The sequence below is a fragment of the Girardinichthys multiradiatus genome, chromosome 18 (assembly GCF_021462225.1).
Source record: "Girardinichthys multiradiatus isolate DD_20200921_A chromosome 18, DD_fGirMul_XY1, whole genome shotgun sequence".
In the NCBI taxonomy this organism is placed as follows: domain Eukaryota; kingdom Metazoa; phylum Chordata; class Actinopteri; order Cyprinodontiformes; family Goodeidae; genus Girardinichthys; species Girardinichthys multiradiatus.
This window is the reverse complement of record NC_061810.1, coordinates 41,360,917-41,388,711: the sequence shown is the minus strand read 5'-3', so window position 1 is coordinate 41,388,711 and position 27,795 is coordinate 41,360,917. Positions and strand designations below refer to the sequence as shown.

Sequence of the window (27,795 nt, the reverse complement as noted above, 5' to 3'; positions counted from 1 at the left end):
GCTGTGTCTTTCCTCAGCATTGTTTGAGTCTTTAAAATGTTATTTGCTATAAAACCTCAAAAGATCAAGGAGCAACAGGAGCAGAAAATTAACCATGAAAAGCAACAAATTTATCTGTCTAGATTGACTTTTAATTTCCACTTGCAGAAGCAAATGTTACAAAACTGCTCCCATATGAGCATCACATGACTGTTTTCCAGCACCACGTTAAACACAGATCCTGGAGGCAGAGCTGGAAACAACCGTGATGGGAGCTGTGGCCCGCTGTATGTTTGCGGCCATTGACTCTGCAGTTAGAGGGTCATTGTTGTTGGCCAGCAGCGGCAGCAGCAGCCTGGCACACAGAGAGCGAAGACCAGGCAGAGAGGGCGTTGGGTGCCCCCCACGCCCCCCCGTACAGAGCCTATTGGTCATCGCCCAATTCGATAATGGAGTTAGGTGAAGAGCTGTTTCAGTCTACTGGCCTAAGAGTCAGAACAGAAGCATTGTGGCCCTGCAAAAAGTAATTGCCCCCTAAACCTGTGCCACGTATGACAGCTACAGCTGCCATCAGCCATTTGTGTCACCTGGTAATGAGTCTTTTGGTTAATCAAGACCAATGACCTTAACTGCAACAAGGGAAGCCTGCAGTGCTTTAGATGTGGTTTTAAGTTTTTTTTTTACCTCCTGGATGAGTAGCTGATGCTCTCGTGGAATGATTTTTGTAGGCTGGAACTCGTATGAAGGTTCACCACTATGGAGCTAAATTGGGACCATAAAGTTTGTTCAAAAGAAAAACATTTGAACCTGAAAAATTATTTTGAACCTCCCCCAGAAAAATCTGAAAACTAGAAAAAAAGTTTTGCAACTGAAAAAAAAAACAGATGTGAAACTGGAAAAAATAATTTAAAAACTACTTTTCAGATTCAGGTTTTTTTTTTGAACTTGCAGATTTTTTTTCCGGCTTCAAACGTTTGGCCCTGTTTTGGCGTGGGGGGCGGGGCCTCAGATCATGGGGGTGCGGAATCATGACTGACAGCTCAACACAGCGGCTGAACAACATATTCACAGCTGTTGCATTCAGGGACCGTGGGAACTGGAATTATCTGTAATACATCATCATGGAGATAGGCACCAGCTCCCACTATGGAATAAGCGGTAGAAAATGACTGACTGACTGACTGACATCATCGATATTCTATATAAATGTGATTGGTTTTGAAAGATAACATGCTTCACCGATAGAAGCAGCTTACGTAAATACATGACGCGCATCTTCAGAGGAGAAAATATGATCTTGACAGATTTGCACAGCATTTTAAGTCTGTGTTGGAAATTTCCCATGCTCTCAATATAAAGCAGAAGAACCGCCAGACTAAGTGGCGGGAATGAAACCAGATGCAAAATGAGCCAGTATTTTCCAAATATCCTTGCATAATTAAGCCTGGACGTATTTTGACATGGACTGGACTCTGGTTTCGGTTTCTGGTGCATTTTTGATTAAAACGTGTTTGGTCTCCATTTAGTGAAGTGACTCACAGCCAGGGGCAAACTGGCAAACCGGGGCCATCCCCATATATATATATATATATATATATATATATATATATATATATGTGTATGCATATATATATATGTGTATATATATATATACACACATATATATACATACATATATATATATATATGTGTGTACAGGTCCTTCTCAAAATATTAGCATATTGTGATAAAGTTCATTATTTTCCATAATGTCATGATGAAAATTTAACATTCATATATTTTAGATTCATTGCACACTAACTGAAATATTTCAGGTCTTTTATTGTCTTAATACGGATGATTGTGGCATACAGCTCATGAAAACCCAAAATTCCTATCTCCCACAATTAGCATATTTCATCCGACCAATAAAAGAAAAGTGTTTTTAATACAAAAAACGTCAACCTTCAAATAATCATGTACAGTTATGCACTCAATACTTGGTCGGGAATCCTTTTGCAGAAATGACTGCTTCAATGACCCTTTTAATGATATGCTAATTTTGTGAGATAGGAATTTTGGGTTTTCATGAGCTGTATGCCAAAATCATCCGTATTAAGACAATAAAAGACCTGAAATATTTCAGTTAGTGTGCAATGAATCTAAAATTTATGAATGTTAAATTTTCATCATGACATTATGGAAAATAATGAACTTTGGCTGTGAGTCACTTCAATGAATGAAGACCAAACCCGTTTTAATCAAAAATGCACCAGAAACCGAAACCAGAGTCCAGTTCATGTGAAAACAAGTCCAGGCTTAATTATGCAAGGATATTCGGAAAATACTGGCTCTTTTTGCATCTGGTTTCATACCGTCGCTTAGTGTAGCGGTTCTTCTGCTTTATATTGAGAGCATGGAAAATCTCCAACACGGACTTAAAATGCTGTGCAAATCTGTCAAGATCATATTTTCTCCTCTGAAGATGCGCGTCGTGTATTTACGTAAGCTGCTTCTATCGGTGAAGCATGTTATCTTTCAAAACCAATCACATATATATAGAATATCGATGATGTATTACAGATAATTCCAGTTCCCACGGTCTCTGAATGCAACAGCTGTGAATATGTTTTTCAGCCGCTGTGTTGAGCTGTCAGTCATGATTCCGCACCCCCATGATCTGAGGCCCCGCCCCCCACGCCAAAACAGGGCCAAACGTTTGAAGCCAAAAAAAAAATCTGCCAGTTCGAAAAAAAAACTTGAATCTGAAAAGTAGTTTTTTTTTTTCCAGTTTCACATCTGTTTTTTTTTTTCAGTTGCAAAACCTTTTTTCCAGTTTTCAGATTTTTTTGGGGGAGGTTCAGAATAATTTTTCAGGTTGAAATGTTTTTCTTTTGAACAAACTTTTATTTTTCAGTTTTACATTTTTTTTGTTTGAACAAACTTTATGGCCCCAATTTAGCTCCATACACCACTGTCCTAGGAAGGTTCACCACTGTTTCATGTTTTCTTAATTTGTGGGCAATGACTCTAACTACGGTTCACTAAAATCTCAGAGCCTTAGAAATGACTTTGTAATGCTTTCCAGACTTATAGATGTCAGTGTCTTTTTCTCATCAGTTTCTTAATTTCTTTAGATCAGGGCCTGAAGTGTTGGTTTATGAGAGGATTTAGCCTGCTTCATGTTGTCAGATAAGTTTGATTCAAGTGATTTCTTGATTCTACAGTAGTGCCACTAATCAGACAGCGATGGGGCTAAAGAAATGGAACCAACAAAATATGGTTAAATATCAATTTAACAGTGGGGGATAATTAGAAAAGCACATATAGTTTTACATATAATGTATAGGTTTGACAGCTGAACTGATATAGACTGATACATTTGACGATCCAGTAGCAGGATTTGTGTTCACGTTTTATTCTCACTGAAAAAACTAAATTGTGTTTGAAAGGCTTTAATGAAAATGTTCAGAAAACACTCACACTCGACGACTGAAAGAGAAGAAACATCCCAGGTAGAGTGCTATGGATATGTCCTTTTTCTACTTCATAGATGCTTAAAATTAAGTTGCTAGGCTTTCAAAATAAGGCAAATACGTACAATATTGTTACAGCAACAATAAGAAAAAAACAGCGGTTACCAAACAAAAAGAAGAAAGCTAGAATATGAGAAGAGTGAAAATAGCTGAAGGCTCTCCCTGAATTCCCACACTCTTAAAAACTTCTCTCATATTTACACCACACACACACACACACACACACACACACACACACACACACACACACACACACACACACACACACACACACACACACACATACAGATAGCTGTGCCCTCCTCGTACAGTTAAAAGCCGGCTCATTTAAAATAACCATCTCCTCTGAAAGACAGCCTGCCTGGTCACACGAATCTGGCAGCTGCTTTCATGCAGAGACAAAGTCGGTGGCTGCAGGGGGAAACCGTGCCGCAGAGCGGCTCGGGATTAGAGCCTCTGTGGCCCGTGGTGGTCCGAGCAGAGCCAAGCAGAGGTATCGATGACATGGGAGCATGCTTACTACTACTGCAGTATCAATGCACAGTGGAAAATCGAAGGCATGAAGGGATTTGATGCACATCTTTGCCTTAGTTTTTAATCTAAATTATGTGATTTGAAATGTGCATAAAATGTAAATATTCATATACTTAGTCCGCAGTTGAGCCAGTTGGATGATTTTATTGCATTTCATGTTTGTGTATGCTTTACAACTTCCTTTGATATGAGTCTTTTTAGAGATGAGTGTTTGAAAATGGTAGAAAGAAAAGAATGGAGGGATCTGCTGGGACACAAAGACATGTGGTGTGTCCTGCCAAGAAAATGACCGAAGCGTTCCCTCCAGTCATCTCTCTTTACTTTGAGATGCTTGCATCTTTTCATCCATGCATTTTATCTTTCTCACAGCTTTTATTAACCTCCATCTCTCCTCTCGTTTTTCTTCCCCGTTTTTGAACCTCCTGCCTCGTTCTCGTTCACTTTTTGCTTCTTTTTTTCTAATTTTTAAAATTTGCCTCTATATTTCTGTAGCTCTTCCAACCCCCCATTCTTCATCTCAAACCATCACTGTTGCTGCTTCTTCACCCTTTCATCTCTTCAGTCACCATCTATCTCTGAATTACTCCTTGTTTTTATAACCACGGTTCAGTCAAGCTTAGCCAGCATCTACTCTTCCATTTCTCCGTCTTAGGGTGCTGTGATTGTAGTCAGGCTGGCAACAGCTGCAACAGCAGACAGTCAGGCAGGAAGGGAGGGAGGGGGTGATGATGATAATGGGGGCAAAAAAGGGATGGGAGGATGAAGAGAGGCAGTCATAAGGAGAAATCTTAGAGGAGCTGGTTCTATCTCTTTTGTTTCTGGTTGGGTTTTGATCTTCACAAAACAGAGACCAGACGGCGAGGACTACGCAGCGTCCCTCAGGCCTAAATCCTGCCTGTGTTGATCCACAGAGGCCTCCTGTCGTGTCTGTCAAGTTGCTGTGCTCGTTAATGTGCCGAGACAGACAGCCGGGGCCAGGAATAAGATGCTTTACCTAAACAACCAGCAGCTTTTTCATTGTGCAGAAAGACAAGGTGGGGAACAGAATTTGAGATGTCTCAGAGAAGCATCTTTTGGTCCTGATATGATGTGTTTGCTCTTCTAAAGCAGCTGCAGGTTGTACTCGTTTGTGGGTGGCTGCAAATTTAAACTGAAGCAAAAATGTTGGAGGGTGGATTAGAAAGAGGTAAAAAATATACCATATGCCCTTTTCTCTCTCTAAATGATCAAATGTTGTGAAAAATAATAGGCACAAAAGCTCGTCAACCTGACCATCCAACGTTTTTTTAAGGGAAATCCCTGCTTCAAAGGTAACAAGGGTCAAAATTATTCAGATACATTTTGGAAATTTTTAAAGAATATCCATTTCTAGAAACTTCACTTGTTTTTATCAAAATCACTGGCGTCAAAATTATTGGAACCCCACCTGATAATTGTTTGACCTCCTTGCCAGTAGGACAGCATCCAGTCCTCTCCTAGAACCTTTTAGAAGAATGATGGAGCATACAGAGAGAGGAATATTTGACCATTTCTCTCTCTATCGCCCACAGTCCTGAACCCTCTGTTTTGCCTTCTCCTCTTCAACTCAGCCCACAGGTTTTCTATAGGATTTGGTCTGGTGTCTGTTCCGGCTATGGAAGCAGATATTGTGTCCGAGGGACCATTATTACCTGCTGAAAGACCCAGTTACCAATTTTCAGCTTATCGGCTGCTTCTTATTTAAAGGTTCCCCAGATTACAAACAGTTCTTGAAGCCTTAATGAAGTTTCCAGGACCTTTGGAAGAGAAACTGGCTGAGCATCACTAACCCTCCACCATACCTACCAGTGAGTACATGTTCATCCTTTGTTTTTAATGTTAATCCCACCTTAATGTTTGTTGTTATTATTGTTGTTAGGCAGTCCTGACCACGCATAAATGACACAGGTTTAAGTCACAGTGTCATTTATCAAACTCCACATGTCTATATTTGTGATGGTGGGACAGAAATGGATTTTTCCTTTCTGCTACATAGATGTTGTCGAATCTTTGTTGGTGCAGTTCACAGTGAGGTTTGAATATGTTTTTACCTCCTTTGCCATCTACTTCACTGTGTGTGGTGGAAAGATAAACTCAGGTCCTTCTCCAGTTTTGATTGTCACATCCTGTAAAGATGAGCAACTTTAGCCAAGTAATTACTTTCTTGACTGGCTGCGTAATGGCATAGTTGTTAGCATGGTTGCCTTGCAGAAAGAAGGTCCTGGGTTTGAATCCTGACAAGGGATGGAGTTTGCATGTTTGCATGTTTAAATTGACCAAATGAGAGTGTGTGCATGGTGCCTGTCCTGTCAGTCTCTGGACTGATAACATATCCAGGGTGGAGATGGGCACCAGGCCCCCTGTGACCCAGCAAGGACAAACCGGTGTAGACAATGAACGGAAATCTAAAAAATACATCTTTGCAATGTTCCTTTTTTTGTAGGTATTTTCAAAGGTGCCAAGAATTATTGCATTTTTTAATGTCAGATTTTATTTCCCCAATGAATAACTATGCTAAAACTAATGGTTGGATTTTTCTAATATTTTACATTAAGAGATTATCCTACTTAAATAGATTTTTCTCATTGTTAACTGTGCCAACAGTTTTATCATTTAAGCAAAGTTTTAAAATGTTTTGCTACTTTATTTGATGCCCTTAAAGGTAAGGTAAATAAATCCCCAAAACTACTTCGTCCAGAAAACTAAACTTTTCATTTTAATGTTATTTTGAATGGGATTTTTCAATAAAAATCTGCTGCTCTGATTATTCACATGACGGATATAATTTCAGGAGAATTTGTTCTCCTGATCTACCACAGATGACGTTTTGTTGTGCTTTCTGTGATGTTTTTACAAGTTCATATAAAGACAGTTAAAGATAAGATTGCCCGTTATTTCATTATTACTTACCACAAACAGCTGTTCTATTGAACTTGCAAAATCATGGTTTTCTGTAAAATATACAGGTCCTTCTCAAAAAATTAGCATATTGTGATAAAGTTCATTATTTTCCATAATGTCATGATGAAAATTTAACATTCATATATTTTAGATTCATTGCACACTAACTGAAATATTTCAGGTCTTTTATTGTCTTAATACGGATGATTTTGGCATACAGCTCATGAAAACCCAAAATTCCTATCTCACAAAATTAGCATATTTCATCCGACCAATAAAAGAAAAGTGTTTTTAATACAAAAAACGTCAACCTTCAAATAATCATGTACAATTATGCACTCAATACTTGGTCGGGAATCCTTTTGCAGAATGACTGCTTCAATGCGGCGTAGCATGGAGGCAATCAGCCTGTGGCACCGCTGAGGTCTTCTGGAGGTCCAGGATGCTTCAATAGCGGCCTTTAGCTCATCCAGAGTGTTGGGTCTTGAGTCTCTCAACGTTCTCTTCACAATATCCCACAGATTCTCTATGGGGTTCAGGTCAGGAGAGTTGGCAGGCCAATTGAGCACAGTGATACCATGGTCAGTAAACCATTTACCAGTGGTTTTGGCACTGTGAGCAGGTGCCAGGTCGTGCTGAAAAATGAAATCTTCATCTCCATAAAGCTTTTCAGCAGATGGAAGCATGAAGTGCTCCAAAATCTCCTGATAGCTAGCTGCATTGACCCTGCCCTTGATAAAACACAGTGGACCAACACCAGCAGCTGACACGGCACCCCAGACCATCACTGACTGTGGGTACTTGACACTGGACTTCTGGCATTTTGGCATTTCCTTCTCCCCAGTCTTCCTCCAGACTCTGGCACCTTGATTTCCGAATGACATGCAGAATTTGCTTTCATCTGAAAAAAGTACTTTGGACCACTGAGCAACAGTCCAGTGCTGCTTCTCTGTAGCCCAGGTCAGGCGCTTCTGCCGCTGTTTCTGGTTCAAAAGTGGCTTGACCTGGGGAATGCGGCACCTGTAGCCCATTTCCTGCACACGCCTGTGCACGGTGGCTCTGGATGTTTCTACTCCAGACTCAGTCCACTGCTTCCGCAGGTCCCCCAAGGTCTGGAATCGGCCCTTCTCCACAATCTTCCTCAGGGTCTGGTCACCTCTTCTCGTTGTGCAGCGTTTTCTGCCACACTTTTTCCTTCCCACAGACTTCCCACTGAGGTGCCTTGATACAGCACTCTGGGAACAGCCTATTTGTACAGAAATTTCTTTCTGTGTCTTACCCTCTTGCTTGAGGGTGTCAATAGTGGCCTTCTGGACAGCAGTCAGGTCGGCAGTCTTACCCATGATTGGAGTTTTAAGTGATGAACCAGGCTGGGAGTTTTAAAGGCCTCAGGAATCTTTTGCAGGTGTTTAGAGTTAACTCGTTGATTCAGATGATTAGGTTCATAGCTCGTTTAGAGACCCTTTTAATGATATGCTAATTTTGTGAGATAGGAATTTTGGGTTTTTATGAGCTGTATGCCAAAATCATCCGTATTAAGACAATAAAAGACCTGAAATATTTCAGTTAGTGTGCAATGAATCTAAAATATATGAATGTTAAATTTTCATTAGGACATTATGGAAAATAATGAACTTTATCACAATATGCTAATATTTTGAGAAGGACCTGTAATATGGTCATTTTTATGATCAGTTGTTTTGTTGTTTGAATTGTTTTCTTGTTCTGTATCAGCAGCTCATGTTTTGTACTTCAATTAATTCAAGGCAATTTAATTGTAGTGGTAAAATTATACAAAGGTTCCCAGCTTCAGACTAGTTTATTTAATGAAATTCAAGATTTCCATTTCGTATTTCTTATGAAAAATCTTACTTTTTTTTTAACTCAGAAAGAACATAACAGATTCATTTAAAACCTGAGCTGTTTTAACTGAATATTTTATTATAAGATTAGTATGCCGTTGAACAATGTTGGAAAGCCCAGATGATGATGTCATGGCTTTTCAAGCTTTTGATTGGCTTATTCAAAACAGCTGAGCTAAGTTGAGGGTGCTTGTAGATGCATTTTAGGGCAAGACCTCAGACACACTGCTTCCTTGTGTGACATCATGGAAAATAAAAAGAGTGTTTGGCCATAATGACTAAAGTTACATTTGATGGAAAAATATGGAACACCATGCCAAATGGGTGACAGCATCATGGTCATGGTGTGTGGGTGTTTTGCTCGCTAAGTGACTAGTATGCATCACAAAATAAATGGCTTCACGAAGAAAGAACATTACGTGGAGATCATTAAGAAACATCTCAAGGCCATCAGCCAGAATCATCCACAAATTGGTCTTCCAAATTGACAATGGTACTGATAATATGCCTAATAGAAATGATTTTGATCCTAACTGATCTAAAAAAGGAAAAGTTTATTCTGATTTAATGTGAAAACAGCAAGGAAAAAAAGCAGGTTGTATCTCTTTTTGTACGGGATATGTAAATATCTTGTTTTAGCTGTGTAACATGTGGAGGTCGTGGTGGAGGAGGATGAGGCACAGGACAGTTGTCACATAAACAAAATAAAATAAAAATGTCAGGAGGAAACCCTGCGGTGTGTCCCTTTTATTTAAACAGGACATCAGAACATGGGAAAAGACAGCAGAGGAGTGAATCCTTAAAGGGGCACGAGGGCGTTCAGATCTCAGCTGTCTCCCAGAGTCACCATCTTGTTTTGTGACCTCCACCCTTGTTACCATAACAACAAGTTAATGACAGAGCAGTCTGAACTGGATCTTTTTCGTAAACAACACAACTGTAAGGTGTGAATTGACCGCTTTAGTCTAAGTTAATCATCACGGTCCAGGTAAAGACTGAGCAGCATTATGGCGCCTCGTCACACAGACATTTACATATATATTAGTTCCTCCTTTCTTTGACATGAACAGCAGTCCATCATCACTGAGGATTTCATCTGTCAAAGATGAAATCTTCAACTTTACTTTCTTCTAAAAATCTCAGAACAAGTGAAGAATGCAGCACTGATTTGGATTTCACATGTGAACATCATCTATGGAAAGAAGTAATGAGGAACTCCTTTCTTTGGTAATAATTTGGCTTTCACCAAAATGATAGTGCTAGTAATTAAAGTGGAGAAGAAGATTAAATCTGAGATTTACAGGTTTTTCATTTTCTTTGGTGTCATACAAAAAATGTTAAGGCTGGGATGAACAAGTCTGATAAAGAAGATGGAAAATCCCATAACCAGTACCACTCTCCACTTTGTACATACAGTATTTTAGTGTAGGGACATGGACTGAAGGATTAGGGCTTTGTCTGCATTATTGATGAAGCACTACAGGTTTGCTGAGTTGAAGTATGAGCTTAGCTGAGCTGAATTTGAGATTTGGACAATGGCTTAAAGAACGCAAATTACTGCTGTCCTTTGAGTGACTGGGCTCTGCTTTAACATATTATTAGCAACCCAGAGCAGAGTTACTGCTTCTATGCATCAAAGTGGGTCAGCTGAAGTGGTTTTGCCGTCCGGATTTTAATCAGAATTCGTGTTTGGATCCGGGATAGATTGGGGATCCCCAAAGGTAGAACTGGAGACAGCCATTGGGGTGAGGTGTGGAATGTGTCTGTGGGTTGTTTTCTGATTTCACTCATGAGTATGTTGCCTTCAGGATGGATGGATGGACGGATGGACAGTCACACGAAAGTACAGTGAAAACATTTAGGTTTAATGTAAGCTTTAAATTTGACCAACATGTTTATTCTGACTCTTAAGTAATGTTTTGGACTGGCCCAGCCAGAGTCCTGCCTTCAGTCTCACACAGAATCTGTGGAAGAAGTGAAAGATTAGGGTGATGGCAAGGAGGCCTTCTAGCCATATATACTTTGCAGTTCATCACCAAAGATACCAGTGGAAACCAGTGGAAACATAAAAAATGAGGCGACAAAATGCTGCAGAAAAATATTTGATTTTCACTGTTAATATTTTGCTTGGTAAATTTTTGACCTAATTGAGAAAATCAAGTAATTTCAAGTAAAGATGCTTGAGTCAAAGTCAAGTCACAAGTCATTAGTATTCAAGTCAAAGTTGAGTCGTAAGTCTTTTTAAGTCCACACCTCTTTTGAAAAGGGAATAAATATTTTTCAAGATGTCGTTTTTCATAAAACATCTATTTTTGTTTTCAAAACTGATTCTCCTTTTATAGTATTTTCTTATTTTTAGGTGATGCCCGTCTAATTTTTTATCAGAAACAAACTTCTTGATTGAATGACAACAATTTCAACTCTACATCTATCATGGGGTATGAATAGTTTTGGGCTTATCTGTATGTATGGATAGATAATTAGATGGATGGATGACATGTGAAGGTTGCTGTTGGATGTGAGAGAAGAACAGTGCTTGTTCAAGTGTTAGAGCTGTGAAATCCACCAGGACAAAGGAAACACTCCCATGCTGGGATCCTGTCCTGTTCACTCACCCAGTAAGACCCCCTGGGAATTTGTAACAGAAGAAGAAATATTACCCCTCTACTTAGAAAGGGGCAACTTGGAAGTATCCCTTGCGTTATTCTTTGAGAGCTTGTCAATGGGACCACACAGACTCAGCTGGGTAATTATTTCCACGTACTGAGTAAGATCCTTATCTCCCAGGTATCAGCAGGACCACATCTTCTGATATAGAAAACATCTAACTTCCTCATTTGTCTGGAGTTAAACATTGGTTTACCTCTGGCTTTTACCCCTGTCCTCAGTTGATAGATATACAAATAAATGAAAATCCAAGCTTAAATTGTGGTAAAACTACATTTATCATCCCTTTGCAAACATATGTCTGAAATAGGCTGGTTGAAGATCTTGTAGTTTGACTTTAAGTGTCATCATTCTCTGACAAGACTGATCCACCTGCAGCAACGGATCAGCTGATCACTGATGAAAATCTCTTAGCTGATGCCTCAGAGGGCCACGCCCAGAGCTCCAGCTGACGGCTCTAACATTGTTTATTTAAGGCGAGGCCTCACGGAGAGACTGGCACTTTGCCTGGGGCTTTTCAGAGATGAAGTGGATATTTGTAGAGCCATTGTTAATCATTTAAATCTGCTAGAAACCATATTTTTAACTATTTGTCACTCATTTTTAATTATGGAAACTGTATAAATGTAGGTTTAAATAAGTTAATTAAAGTTGTTTGGGTCCTTTGCTCAGGTTTGCAAAGCATAACCACCATATACCAAACATGATTTGTTGTTTTCTTTTGTTAATAAAACTTTTTCTGGTAACTGTCAGAAGACCTGTATCTGCCTTCCTCTGCTGCGACAAGGCTGTGGGAGCTGTGAGTGATTGTGTCACCTGTTCCTAAAGCACTGACTAACCAGTGCAGGGGATTATTAGTGAGATTAAAGTCCTGGTAGGCGATGGTCTGTGGGTGTTTGAACGTTTTCCAACCCTCAGACAGGATCATGGTCCAAGGATGGAGGGAGGAGCAGCAGCAGGAAAAGCAAACAACCCCTGCTGCATAGCTGCCAGAGGGACAGGCTGGAGTGTTTGTGATAGCCGATCAAAACATGCAGTTGTGTGGAAAAGTTTGGACACATCGTTAAATATTCGCTTCTTTTGAAAGACGTGCTCAAAAATCATTCCTCTGAAATTGAAATTTAATTGATCTTGTTTTATTCATTAAACAAAAGATATAAAATAAAAATGTATATTCGGAGAAAAAAGTCTGACCTGTTCCCTTTGGTTACAGTAACTTCAGTGAGGCGCTTCTTGTAGCCATCTACTAGTCTCTGATATCAGTCTAATGGAAGTTTGCTCCACTCGTCACTGTCGGCTCTGAGATGTTTGAGGGGTTTCTTGATTGTTCAGCCAAGTTTCCCCACAACTGAGACCAAGAGCTGGGCTTTGAATCAGCCCAGGTTTTTCAATTTCTTAGATCCCTGCCCCAGGTTTTAGCCTATATTGTTTGGCTTTCCTTGCCAGCTTTACATAGTTGTTATCTTGATAAGTACTAAATCCTGTCCATCTTTTCTGTATTTATTTGGTGGCGTTTTGCAAGACCCCTGGGAGATTTCCGTGCCTCCTCCATCAGTTTCAGTCTTGCTGTGGAGGAGCATCAGTATCACCATCAGTATTTTCACCGGGACTGAAAGCAGTTGGGACGGTTTCTTTACAGATGCAGAACATGCCATTTTCTGTACTCATCTTTACCAGTCACAGAACTCTGTGCACATACACTATAGTGCCAAAAGTCTGTCCATGTTTACATGTACATTAATATTGATGATATCCTATTCTTAGTCTATAAGGTCCAGTTTGTTGATGCCAGCAACGGGGACTTTAACTCTTCTGTCAGCATCTTCCACAAGGTTTAGGAGTGTGTTTATAGTTAGATGAGAAAACCAGCATTGCAGCCTCTGATCTAATTCATCCCAAAGGTGTTCAAGAAGGTTGAGGTCAGAACTCTGTGCAGGCCATGACACCCAACTTTATAAACCTGCAGCCATTGAAATTATTCTGACACCAGAATTTATTGATTTGGTGGTGGGACCCAATACTTTGGCAATATTGTGTATCTCAGCAAGTTCAGTCTATAGAAATCACCCACATTTATCCACCAGTCTGAACAGATCACTTCAAGGCTCTGAAGCTTTCTACTTACTGTACACAATATCAATATCTCAAAGAATTGCTTGAACTGCATTAGATATTTGCCAGTTAAATAAATACCATTCATTATGGTTCTCTATGCTGGTAATATTTGGTTATGCTTATTGTTTAATACTGCAGAAAGTGTTTTAGGATGGGTACTAGGATGTTCTGGTAAAGTCATTAAGAAGCTACAACTAAACAGTTTCTTTGCTAAAACATGAGATGTTGTCAAATGTAACTTCTTCAATAAGACTGCTTTGTTGAGAAGGAAATAAATGTTTTTTGGTTTTTTTCCCCCAGCAGCTGGATGTATAACTCACTATGTGGGATCTATGTTTGCAATGAACCAAAATAAATATTTTCTAATTTTCTGCAAGTCATATTGCCATTGCCACATTCAACAAAATGATTACATTTTCTCCAAATATACCAAAACTCACAACTTCTTTGAGTTTTCCAGGACCCAGACTACATGTGTAATTTGAATGTGTTGTGCTTCTCCCCGGCTGGGGGACCTATTTCACATGGAGCAGAACATGTGTATCTCCATGTGCATGGAGCCTGAGTGGTGCGGTATTTAATAGTGTGAATCGTGGTCAGACACGATGCACACGGCCAAAAGGGTTACAATAAATGGAGGGCTGCCTACCCAATGAGGGGTGGATAAGGTTGAATCCATGGCAACGCTGCCACATCTTTTTCAAATTCTATGATTAATAAGCTGGCCTCACGTCACGCATGAGCTATTACTGTTCCTACCAGGCGGTAGGAGCCACAATGTTAACTGGCTACCATGATCTCATTATGTTTACCTTTTTTGCATGTTAAAATCTTGTCCAGAACCCACATGCTGCTTCCAGTGTAATTGGCATTACACTTTGTCCTTGATGCATCCCAGAAGATCTCTTTTAGACACTGCACAGGCCATTCACATTCTGACTGATGTTTAGCGTTACTGTGTGTTCTTGGTCCAGTGTGAAGGGGCCTGCATGCAGAAGCAGAGCAAGTTTAGGAATTAAAAAGATGACGTTCCTCCATATTCACTGCGCAAACAAAAATCCTTACTACTAGATACTTTATATGTAAACAAAAAAGGGTTGTTTGGACTGATCTCATAAATGCATAATTGAGGCAGTTCAGCAGCCGAAACATGCATATCAGACTGTGTTGCATCTTTATGGTGAAGAAACTGATTAGTGAGACAAATTTTTTTGATTGTGACTTTTTTTCAAAACATGTTTTAGGGAGGATTTTTTCAAATTTTTTGTCTAAGTCTATTTTGAGGTAACATTTCCAACAGTGCTTAAAGCGCGTTGTTTAAAAGCCACACTTTCCTCGAGGTCGTTTTTTTTTTTGTTTTCTCCTCCTTCCCATGCCTTCGGAGGCCTTATGTCTAGGTTTTAAAGCTGTCAGCTGAGCTCAAACATGCCGATCTGGAAGAGATGCTGTCAGGAGGGAAAACTTGAGGCTGAATGATTGAACACATGCAGGAGGTGTTAAATAGCATATATGGGGACAGAAGATAATGATGTTTACTTACATATGAGCGCCACAGTGGGAACTAAGTCATTCAGTTTCTGTTTCCAGTCAGTTTCACGGCATTTGCTTTGGTGAAATTTGCTCCATTTACACTGCCTTCCTTTCTTTTTTGTCACCCTCTGCTGATAAATGTAAATTTCTTCTCCTAAATTGTTTGGCCCCATGGTCCTCATCAAGCAAACCAGGACAGGAAGAGTGAGAGAAAAAAGCACTCCCATATGGGGATGTGAACGCACCCCAACATTTGTCTACGTGGACAGGTCTGCCTCTAGCTGTTGCTCCTCTGAGACACAAAGACAGAAACAGTCAACTCCAAGAAGATAACTGTCACTCACTTATGAAAGTATCTGAACACAAAAGACATCCAGAAGAGGACTGGAAATATCTATCTCTGGAAATATGAAAATATTTTATTTTAGACATTTTGACAGCTTTGGGGCTAACATAGTTTTGTCTGATGTTTCAATATCTGAGATTTGTACCAAATATAATCAGTATAAACGTTTTGGGAAATTGCAGGAATAGGTAATGAACCACAGTCTCTATTTTCCTTCTACTTTACAGTCTTGTGCAACTTTCTCATGGGCTTTTGCATAAAATTCCGATAAAATACCTTGAAGTACTTAAATAATTTATCAAGTTACTGTATCTTTAGCTGTAAAACATTCCAGGGCTTCAGTCATGGCTGTTGTCGGATGTGTCACAGAGCTACAGAAAGCAGAGGTGGTTCTGTCCTACCTGACTATGCCTTTCTTGTGCTGTCAGTCATTTATCCCCCCTTCTCTATAGGCGAGCCTGTTGCTGTTACAACGGTCACAGTGTTATCGGCAGTGAATGGAGGCTTAGTGGTAGCGTCAGTCAATGAATGGTCAAACATTTCAATTAACTTTTAGCCACTGTGACAAGCGGCAGAGCGAGAAGCATACAACGCCTTACGAGTTGCTGATCACCATGACAACCAGTTGTTTACGTAGGGTCTGGTAGCTCAAGTGGGGCAACAGACGTTTAATTTGTTTTGGTTATTTGTCAAAAAAAGAGGAAGAAATCATTCAAATCATGGAGCGTAAAGTGAAAGTGACTGAGTGAAACATAGGACGCCCTTCAACAACTTGTGTGTTTTTGTAACGTATTTGGACATAGGATGTTTAATGTACATTTTTTGTTGAGGAATAACTTAAGACAAGCCCACATTTATTCCCAGCTAAAACTGCTAAAATTACACACAGACATATAACAGGTGGACGTGATCAGAACATCATTACTCAGCATTTTAAAGAAGGTTTGCCCTGTTTAAACCTCAGATATTTAGTTTGGGGCTCCTGGTCTGAGCATTCAGGCAACTTGACACGAGGAGTAGACCAGAAGATGCTAAAAGAAGTCTACAAAAAGCCTAAAATGTCATCAAATGATCTTCAGCACTCTTACTATTGTTGATCTCAAAGTGTATGCCTGTACAATCAGAGTACAAGGGTTTAACTTTCTAGGGAGGAAACATAGAGGCCAGACTGAAGTTTGTTGGTGGAAATAGGCAAAGACCTGTCTTTGGACAGAAGGGTTCTAAATGTAATTATTTGGACCAGAGAATAGAGGAATTGTTTGGCTGAAGCTTAATACAACATTTTAATATCACACTAACTGTGAAGCATGGAGCTGGAAGTGTCATGGTTTGGGGAAACTTTGCTGCAGCAGGAGCTGACCAACTCAGAAACACCGAATCTACCATGGTTTCTACCATGTATCAAAGGTTGCTGGAAGAAAATGTGAGACCATCTGTAAAAGAAATTAAAGCTGAAACAGAACTGGACCTTGCAACATGACAATGACCCAAAACATACCAGTTAACCCACCAAGGACTGGCCAGAGTCAAAACCTGGATCTTGATCTCAGTGAGATGCCGTGGGGTGAATTGAAACAGGCTGAACATGCAAACATGTTCAAACATCTCACAGCTTCAAAGTGAGGAGCGGGGCAAACATTCATCGGACTCATGTCAGAAACTGGTAGTTAGCTACAACAACTAACGTTATATCAACCAAAGGGGATAAAACTAGCCTTTAGGGGGTTAGGGTGTCCTAACGTTTTTTTTTTTTTTTAGAATACACATTTTTGGTAATATTGTTAAATGAGTTAAACAAGGTAAAGTTTTTCTCATTAACAGAAATTAAATAATATTGTTTTCCAAAGATGAAAAAAGACCAGACATTTATATGTAACCATTTCTTAAACAGAAATTAATATTTAATTGGTGTCCTTATAATATATAAAAACAGTGTAGAGGTGAATTGTGGTACGGTGTTGGTTAAATAAATAAGTTGTCATTTGCTGTCAGCATCGCCTGACCTGAGATTAGTGTTTTGTTGCTGAAACTGGTCTCCTAGCAAACCTGTGGATGGAGAAACTCAAATGGAGGCACACCTTTCATCACGTGAGGGTTTTCTTTATTGTGTGTGTGTCTGTGCAGGCGTGCATGTGTGTAAACAATGACACGGCTGTGTATTTTGTGTGTGTGAACTTGTTTCACCGCCCTTTGCATATGCCTGTAGATAAGTGAGGTAGGGAGAGAGAGAGCTACCCTTACCTGACTACAGCAGAACTGTGAGCACTCCAAATATTTCCATAAGCCGTCTCTCACGCGGAAACGGAGGAGGAAGTCACAGGGAGATCAGCTGAGAGTGACATTTACAAGGAGGCTGGATGTGAAAGTTGTCAGTGGACAGAATTGACTCTGAAACACAGCTGGACAAAAAAAAAAAACTGGACTGAGCCAAACACATCTAGAACCTACTGCAAATACATATATGGATATAGTGGAAAGCAGATTTTAAATACACTATAAATTACACATAACATTTTTTTCTCACTATCTGACATTATATCAGACTAAACGTTCGTTCGTTCGTCGTCTTCCGCTTATCCAGGACCGGGTCGTGGGGGCAGCAGACTCAGCAGAGACGCCCAGACGTCCCTCTCTCCAGACACCTCCTCCAGCTCCTCCAGGGGGAGCCCAAGGCGTTCCCAGGCCAGCTGAGAGACATAGTCCCTCCAGCGTGTCCTGGGCCGTCCCCTGGGCCTCCTCCCGGTGGGACGTGCCTGGAACACCTCCCGAGGAAGGCGTCCAGGAGGCATCCGGTATAGATGCCCGAGCCACCTCAACTGGCTCCTCTCGATGTGGAGGAGCAGCGGCTCTACTCCGAGCTCCTCCCGGATGGCCGAGCTCCTCACCCTATCTCTAAGGGAGCGCCCGGCCACCCTACGGAGGAAGCTCATTTCAGCCGCTTGTATCCGTGATCTCGTTCTTTCGGTCATGACCCAAAGTTCATGGCCATAGGTGAGGGTAGGAACGTAGACCGACCAGTAAATTGAGAGCTTTGCTTTTCGGCTCAGCTCTCTCTTCACCACAACGGACCGGCACAGCGCCCCCATTACTGTGGCAGCTGCACCAATCCGTCTGTCGATCTCCCGCTCCATTCTTCCCTCACAAGACTAAACTATATCAGACTAAACTTTTAATAAAATTATTTCTGTTTGCTAAATGGCAGAATAAGAAGAGAAAATCTGCTTTTATTTTCTGAAAATTCAGAAGATTGCATACATTACCTTAGAATTTGGTAGAATTGCCCTTTAAACTGTATGACTTGGGTCAAACATTGTAAGTATCTTTCTTCAAGCTTCTAACAATAGTTTGCTGTTTTTTGGTTCACTCCTCCTGACAGAACTGATGTAACAAATTAAGGTTTGTAGACTGCCTTGTTCTCACACACCTTTCAGCTCTGATCACAAATCTTTTTTGGGTCAGAGATTGGGGCTTTATGATGGCCACTCCAAAACAATAACATTTTGTTCTTAAGCCGTGTTGTAACTACTTCTGGAGTGTGTTTAGGGTCAGTCGGCCAATCGGAAGACCCATTTGTTCCCAAGCTTTAACTTCCTGGTTAAGGTCTTTGTTGTTGTGATGTTGCTTCAATATTTCCAAATATTGTTCTTTTCTCATGAAGCAGTCAATTTTGTGAAGTGCACCAGTCCCTCCTGCAACAAAGCAGTCGCACATGATGCTGCCACCTCCGTACTTCACAGTTGGGATGATTATGGTCCCCCTTTTTCCTCCAGATACAAACATTGTCATTATGGCAAAAAATAAACATCAGGTTTAGTTTCATCAGACCACAGGACATGTCTTTAACGTATTTAAGATCTTTGTCCCTGAGAGCATCTGCAAACTGAAATCTGGCTTTTTATGTTGCTTTTGGAGTAATAGCTTCTTCCTTACTGAGTGGCCTTTCAGCTCATGTTGGTAAAGGATTAATTTCTGTTAAAATAATAACGATCTATGTCGGCCTCAGCCAGAATCTTCACAAGGTCTTCTGCTTTTGTTCTGGGGTTGATCTATACATTTTGCAACAGAACCCGTCTACTTCCAGAACATTATGTTCACTGGACATGTTTTCTAATATCTTATCCAAATCTTATTTTTTATAGTGCATTTGTAATGTTTTCAGCTAAATGGTATGGTGACTAGTAAAGTTATTGTATTTTGGTCTAATCGTAGTTGTTGTCCTTTTTTGTTAAATGTTTTTTTCTGTGGTAATAACTTAAAGATATTTACCAAACTATAAATGTAATCTTTTTGCTCCTTCTCTGTCCCTTTCTCCTCTTCCTCAGTCCTCATCCTGCAGCCGGTGGAACAGGACGACCTGAGTGGGAAAACCCTGAAGATTACGGACTTTGGTCTGGCCAGAGAGTGGCACCAGACCACCAAGATGAGCGCGGCGGGGACCTACGCCTGGATGGCCCCGGAGGTCATCAAGCACTCTCTGTTCTCCAAAAGCAGCGACGTGTGGAGGTATCACAGCCTGTCTGTATTACTGCTCTTTATTGGATTTTTAGTATTGTGCGAAAGTCTTCAGTCATCCCTCATTTCTTTATAATTTCCTTCCAAGGAGCCAGACATTGTTGTAATCTGTTGAAGTGGTCTTTATTGATGAGTAAAGTAGCAGCCAGAGTCCAAAAAAGTGCTTTGAAAGGATTCCTGTTGGTCAAAACCACTGTAAAAGATTAAAATAAATTTAGTTTACTTGGAAGGATGGTCACTCAACTACATGAAGTCTGGATCTCTGTTCAGGGTTGATTTTTTTCACTTTACATTCAGAAACTTTAGTGTATTTTGTTAAAATATTAGTGCATTTACCCATCTGAGCCAATACTTTGCAGAGCCACCTTTTTATTGCAATTTCAGCTTCATGTATTTTGGGGTTTCTCTCGACCATCTTAATGGATATTTTCTCCCAATCTTCCTTGCAAAATAGCTCGAGTTACTCAGATTGGATGGAGAGTGGCTGTAAAGTCTCATCAAACATCATCAATTGAATTTAGTTCTGGACTTTGACTAGGCCCATGAATAAACTTTGACCTAAATCCTTTTGCAGCTTTTGCTGTATGTTTAGGGTTGTTGTCCTGCCTCCACCCTAGTCTCGAGTCTTTTGCTATCAGCAAACTGCCACTGGGAACTTTGAAAACCAAATGCTATGTCCTTCCACATTAGTTATGCAACACTTTGTATTCACATATCCCATGTTACAATTTGTGGTTGACAAAATGTGAAACGTTCAAGGGGTATAAAAATGTGTAAAAGAAGCTGTATGTATTATTGAAAACCTCACCAACCCTTTCTCTCGCCATCTTGGATCACAGTTTTGGAGTGCTGCTCTGGGAGCTGTTGACTGGAGAGGTTCCCTACCGGGAGATAGATGCCCTGGCGGTAGCTTACGGTGTCGCCATGAACAAGCTGACCCTTCCCATCCCTTCAACCTGCCCTGAAACTTTTGTTCAGCTGCTGAAAGGTAAGCAGGCGCTAACCTGAACACAAGGTGACACCTTCCCAAAAAATGTCAAATTAGCAGGTGGTTGTGAACAAGTTACCCCAATCATGTGGAGAGAGAGCATTGTTGCTGTAGCAGATCTTTGTTTGTCCTTGTACTTGTCTCTCTGATTTTCCTTTACACCAGTCATCCAACATGACCTTAAGCATGTCGCTGATGATACAGAAAGGGACATAGACATAAACCCTGCTGCTGCTGAACATGGCCTTACTGTTCTGGAGCTTTTTAAGCTTGGAGTTGTTCATTTTAAAATAGGTTTTCTGGCAATACACAAGAGCTATGAGTTAAAAAAGGTGAAGAGTAGATCTCTTGGTAGTTTTGTGTCTCTTGGGTCATCTTCCTGCTGTTCACCTTGAAAGCAACACCTGTGAGCCGTGGCGGAGTATTAACCGGCTCTTGTTTCACAGTTCGGTTCATCTCTGTTTAAACACTCACCTGCAGCATAAACCTGACCTAATGTGCTGTATCTTAAACACAGATGAGGAAGTTTGAGGCTAGGTTTTAACTTTTAACAAATAAGAAGTAGTTTCTCAACTCCTAAAGCCTCTTTCTGCCTCCTCACTCCTCTTCATCTGATCCATGTTCATCCTTTAATCTCCTTTTTGTCACTCACGGCTCTCTTCTGTTTCTTGATGTATTCAGCCTCCTTTTATCTCCCTCCAACTAGGCATTTTATACCACCCTTAATTAACAATTGTCAGCTGACTTTTTGTTAAATAAACTTTTAGCAGATTTGCATGTGTTTAGTCTTTGACGGACGCTTCTGATCAGTGTGGTGTGCAGCATGTTGTCTGTAGCACTGTCAGTCAGGGTTTTGGCTCATCATAGTCGCCATATGCTGACACCATCTTGCTTCCTCCTCTTCCCTTGTTGTCTGCTGCGATTGCCAGAAATGAGAAATATGACCAGTCTAACAATCCACCACCCTGTCTTTGTGCATTACATTATCAACTGGGCAGTGTGATGGGGTTTCTAGATATGATTTCCTTTAGGAATAATTCAGGGCTGGTTTACTCCTCAATTCTCTGCATTTCTTCTATTAACAAGTGTTTACAACCCCAATTCCAATGAAGTTGGGGGGTTGTGTAGTACACTACACTACAAAGACAAGATATTTAAGGTTCAAATCGATAAGCTTTGTTTTGTTTGCAAATAGTCACTTAAATTTGAATTTGATGCTTGCAACATATTAAAACAAATGGAACAGGGCCAACAAAACACGGTGAGAGTTGAGGAATGCTCCAAAAACACTGGTTTGGAACATTCCACAGGTGAACAAATTAATTGGAAAAAGGTGAGTGTCATGATTGGGTATAAAAGGAGAATCCCCAAAAGGCTCAGTCATTCACAAGCAAGGATGGGGCGAGGTTTACCACTTTGTCACAACTGCGCGAGCAAATAGTCCAACAGTTTAAGAACAAGGTTTCTCAACGTACAACTGCAAGGAATTTAGGGATTTCATCATCTACAGGCCACAATAACATCAAAAGATTTAGAGAATCTGGAGAAATCTCTGCAAGCAAGCAGCAAGGCCGAAAACCAACATTGAATGCCCGTGACCTTTGATCCCCCAGGAGGCACTGCATTAAAAACCGACTTCATTCTGTAACGGATTTTACCACGTGGGCTCAGGAACACTTCAGAAAACCTTTGTCAGTTAACACTGTTCATCGCTACATCTACAAGAGTACGTTAATCTACCATGCAAAATGAAAGCTATCCACAAACAACACCCAGAAATGTTGCTGGCCTCTCTGACGAGTCCACATTTCAAATTGTCTTTGGAAATCATGGACGTTGTGTCCTCCGGGTCAAAGAGGAAAAGGACTATCTAGATTATTATGAGCGCAAAGTTCAAAAGCCAGCGTCTGTGTAGGTATGGGCGTGTGTTGGTGCCCATGGCATGGGTAACTGGCATGTCTGTGAAGACACCATTAATGCTGAAAGGTAAATACAGGTGTTGGAGCAACATCTGCTGCCATCCAGGCAATGTCTTTTTCAGGGACCTCCCTGATTATTTCAGCAAGACAGCATCAAGACACATTCTGCACGTGTTACAACAGCGTGGCTTCATAGTAAAAGAGTGCAGATACTAGACTGGCCTTCCTGCAGTCCAGACCTTCTCCCATTGAAAATAAGGCACATTATGAAGCATAAAATACAATAATGTAGACCCTGGACTGTTGAGCAACTGAAGTTGTACATCAAGCAAGAATAGGAAAGACTTCCACCTACAAAGCTTCAACAATTAGTGTCCTCAGTTCCCAAACGCTTGTTGAGTGTTGTTAAGAGGAAACGTGATGTAACACAGTGGTAAACAAGCCCCTGTCACAGCTTTGTTGGAACATGTTGCAAGCATCAAATTCAAAATTATTGAATATTTGCAAAAAAAGCTATAGTTTATCAGTTTAAACATTACATTTCTTGTCTTTGTAGTGCATTCAATTGGATATAGGCTGAACAGGATTTGCAAATTATTGTATTCTGTTTTTATTTACGTTTTACACAATGTCCCAACTTTATTGGAATTGGGGTTGAAAATTGTATTTAATTTGTAACCTTGTGTGTTTTGCCATAAACATGTGCATTCAGAGCATAAATGAGGTTAAATACTTTTGCAAGAAAATTAGCATTTAGGGCTTTTCGTGTAACAATTGCAACATATAGTTGTTTTCAAAATAAGCTCTGAAACAAATAAAATATGCTGAAATATGAGTGAAACTGAAACAAAGTTGGCTCAGTTACTCGCTTGCAACTGTTCCAGATCATCTCTTATTTCTATTTTTTTTTATTTCCTCTTCTGATCATTATTTTTTATATTTTCTGGGGTTTGGTTTGTTTTAAAGGGATAGTTTGGAGTTCTGTGGTGTTATCAACAATCAGTATCTTACCTTCAAAAATATATTTTTTTTGAAGCAAGTTAAGTATCTGATGAAAAAAACAGCAGTGTAAAGAAAACCTCAACGAAACAAGGATAATAACCACAGGCGTAATACTCTGTGTTTGCTCGACCCTTCAAACTAAATTTTGTTCTGTTTCCCCAAACTGAGGCTACGCTGATTGAAGTCTACTGTTGGTAAGATACTGACTGCTTAAACCCTCTCCAAAGAAGCCGTCATTAAGAGACCTGAGTGGTTACGGCCTAAAAATATTTATTTATATTGTTTTTTGTTTAGTTTTGTTTTATGGGTTTTGGTCTTTTCCCCTCTGGGATGGTTTCTTCCCACTATGCATTGATTCATACCTGCCAAGGGCCATGTTTTATATCAACTTCGATAGCCAACACATTTAGGTAATTTTCTATGATCTGCATACAATGTAGTAATAAAGAAAAATATATTATATTGCTCTAATAATTATTAAAGTTATTTATTAGATATATGTCAGCTTTATCAGGGGATAATAATCTGTAATATTTTCAAAACTGGGGATCAGAGCCAAAATAAATAGTAATGGAGAGTTGTGCAAAATCTTTACAGAATAAAATACTATTAAAATGAATGTGAGATTTGATCATTTTGTGGCAATTCATCCCCATAATTCTTTAGAAATACTTGTTTTTTCCATTGCCTTTCTCCCAGGTCATTTTGTAACAGGATAGAGAAATCATAGGTAGAGATTTTCATCTCAGATGCTTTTCAGGAAAGATTAATTTATTTCAAAAGGAGACCTTTGTTGTGTGGATTAAATGTTTGCAAAGCTTTCTAGCTACAAACCAGAGGTGAAACGTTTTCTGTGTTCAAGTGTTTGAATTTGTTTCATAAATAAACCTTTCCTTTATATAGTTGATCTATCCATAAATAAATATTACCTTTTTTTAATTTACAAACTAAATTATTCTGATGATAACAAAATAACAAAAACAGTCTGATGCTTAAAATGAGCAACAATATAAAGGTTAAAGGTTGTTTCAAATGTACAGTTTTACGAGAAGATTTCAAGGATGTGAAACATTATCTGTTATTATAATAAACATTATAACATTTAATTTGACATGACTTTTTGTAACGTTGGGTGTACCTCTGTAAAGCAACTAAATGAAGCTGCCATATCAGATGAGAGTGACTTCTCTCATCTTCCTGCTGTAATTATCAAAGGCCCTCCAACAATTTTATCTCTCAGAGTGCTGGAGCTCCAACCCCCGCAGCAGGCCTTCGTTCACCAGCATCCTCAGGCGGCTGCAGGCCATCGAGCAGTCCTCCATGTTTCAGATGCCTCTGGAGTCGTTCCACTCCTTACAGGAAGACTGGAGGCTGGAGATCCAGCAGATGTTTGATGAGCTCAGGGCCAAGGAGAAGGTGAGAACTCTGAAACCATCCATCCAGATACTGAATAAAAGAATACTACAGACACTTGTTAAGAGTTTTTAGCTGTTTCTGTCTCGTGAGCTTGTATGTTGAATGTCAGTGGAGAAGCTGTGTTTCATAGCATCTCACAGTCAGTCGGAGGTGTTTCTGCTAATTAGAAATGTCTCAGCAATGATGATTGTTCCAGAAGGGTTTTAAATCGGGATGCTGCTATGCCACACACATCTTCTTCTCCTCCATTTCCTTTCGCTCCTGTCTGCAGGAGCTGAGGTCCTGGGAGGAGGCATTAGCCCGGGCAGCTGAGGAGCAGAAGCTGCAGGAGGAGCAGCTAAAGAGGAGGGAGCAGGAGCTGGCTGAGAGGGAGTTTGACATTGTGGAGAGGGAGCTGAACATCATCATCCACCAGATGTACCAGGAGAAGCCCAGTGTCAAGAAGAGGAAGGGCCACTTCAAGAAGAGCCGGGTGCTTAAGCTGGGCAGGGACAGCAACTGCATCAGTCTGCCCTCTGGTGGGTGGAGAAGAAAACTGCTGGCTGGTTTATTAAAGCAGGTCCACAAACCTCATAGGTCTACTGGTTTTATCACACTTCTTGTTATAGTGTGTTTTACAACGCAAGAAGATAAATAAACACAAACCAAACTAAAGTATACATGTATTCATGTTTAGGCCAGGTGGGTTATCACTACTACAATACTGAGAAATACTATTTATATATATATTAAGGGAAAAAATGATCAAAACCAACCTGATCTCAGCTCACACCTTGTTAATCATGAATTAACAGTGATTAACCACATTTTTGTGGTTAAGTTTTAATAGCCATGCCCAGACCTGATTACTACTTGACCCACAAAATCAAGAAATCACTTAAATATAACCTTTTTGACAACTAGAAGTAGGCTGAAAGCTTTCAAAAAGCAACCCAACATGCTACGATCTATAGAAATTTCTAAGGCTTTGGGACCACAGTGAGAGCCATTACCTTCCAGCATAAAACTAACACAGACTTTCATGAAAGGAACGTAATACCAGCACTCAAACACGGTGGTGGAATGGCCTAGTCGAAGTGCAGATTTAAATTCTGTTGGAATACAGTGGCATGACTTTAAACGGGCTAGTTCATCCTCAAAATTCTGCAAAGAAAAGTGGGTAACATTTCTCTACAGCGATGTTTAAAGACTCATTGCCAGTTATCACAAAGTCTTGATGGCAGCCGTTGCTGCCAACGGTGGTACATCTAGAGGGGGCAATTACTTTTCCACATAGAGTAAAGTTGGTTTTGATAGCTTTATCACTAAAAAATGAAACCACCATTTGAAAACTGAATTTCTAATTTACTCATGTTTTCATGGTCTGATATTTTGATAATCAGAAATATTTAAGCAAAATCAAGGAAAATCTGAGAGGGGCAAATACTTTTTCACAGCACTATATGTGTTTTTTACAATAATCTTAGCTCTGACCATAATGATAATAATCAAGCTATCTTTCTGTCAAGCAGTCAATGGTTCAGTTTTCCTTGACTCTCAACCTGAACGTTTTACTCTGATGACCCAATCCTGCTCTTTGGAGATTAGCTTGTTTTAAAGACTTGGTTTGTGTCTTTTGCCTATTTTCAGTAGTTTCTGCTGCAGATAAATATATGCTGAAGGTTATCTAGCTTTATGACCATCCTTGACATTTAAATTTCAACTTCAGTGTTTGTATAGAGAAATCTAAAGTAAACCTTGAAGCATGTCTCTCTCTGCAGGTTTCGAGCACAAGATCACGGTGCAGGCGTCCCCCAGCGTTGACAAGAGGAAGAACCAGGGGAGCGAGAGCACCGCCCTGCCTGCCAGTCCGAGGGGTTTATTCTGCCTGCGAGCCATCAGACGTGAGCTCAACCACCTGCAAGTCTGAGAAGAACAGAACAACAAATATAAAGTTGCCTAAGTGATTTTTGTTGTGTGTCTCAGTGACCCCAAGCGATGGCAGTAAAACGTGGAGCCGCAGCGCTGTGTCTAGGAAGGAAGACCTGACAGGCAATAAGAAGAAAGGGCGCACCTGGGGACCGAGCTCCACCCTATATCGGGAGCGTGTGGGTGGAGAAGAGAAGTAAGAGCTGCTTCAAACTGATCTGACTAATGGGGCGTAGCTGTGAAATGTAAAGATTATAATACACATCTGTGTTTGTTTTATGGTTTAAAGTTAACAACTCAATTCATTAAAAAATTACTCTGGTCTCACTTTACAAATTGATCTTAATTAATATCAAACAAACTTTTTTTGTTCAAGCCTAAAGAGAATTAGGGGCCTTCTAAAAATATTCATAAGCCTTCATTGGGTTTTTTTGGGGATTGTATGTAATAGAATAGCACATAATTATGAAGTGGAAGGAAAAGGACACATGCTTCACAATGTTTAAAAAAAAATAAAGATCTAAAAAAGGTCCTCCTTCATTCCGAAATCCTTAAATAAAATCCAGTGCTACCAGTTTCCTTC

At 40.1% G+C, this 27,795-nt stretch overlaps 1 protein-coding gene across 1 annotated transcript in view; it reads left to right on the top strand.

Annotated features, from left to right (window-relative positions):
* Positions 1 to 27,795, top strand: part of map3k10 (mitogen-activated protein kinase kinase kinase 10) — a 54,607-nt gene that overhangs the window by 19,820 nt on the left and 6,992 nt on the right. The window contains exons 2-7 of the mRNA XM_047391211.1: positions 19,790 to 19,970; positions 20,819 to 20,967; positions 25,129 to 25,304; positions 25,576 to 25,822; positions 27,065 to 27,187; positions 27,270 to 27,408. Of these exons, the coding sequence (XP_047247167.1) occupies positions 19,790 to 19,970; positions 20,819 to 20,967; positions 25,129 to 25,304; positions 25,576 to 25,822; positions 27,065 to 27,187; positions 27,270 to 27,408 (1,015 nt within the window). The remainder of the gene's footprint in view (positions 1 to 19,789; positions 19,971 to 20,818; positions 20,968 to 25,128; positions 25,305 to 25,575; positions 25,823 to 27,064; positions 27,188 to 27,269; positions 27,409 to 27,795) is intronic.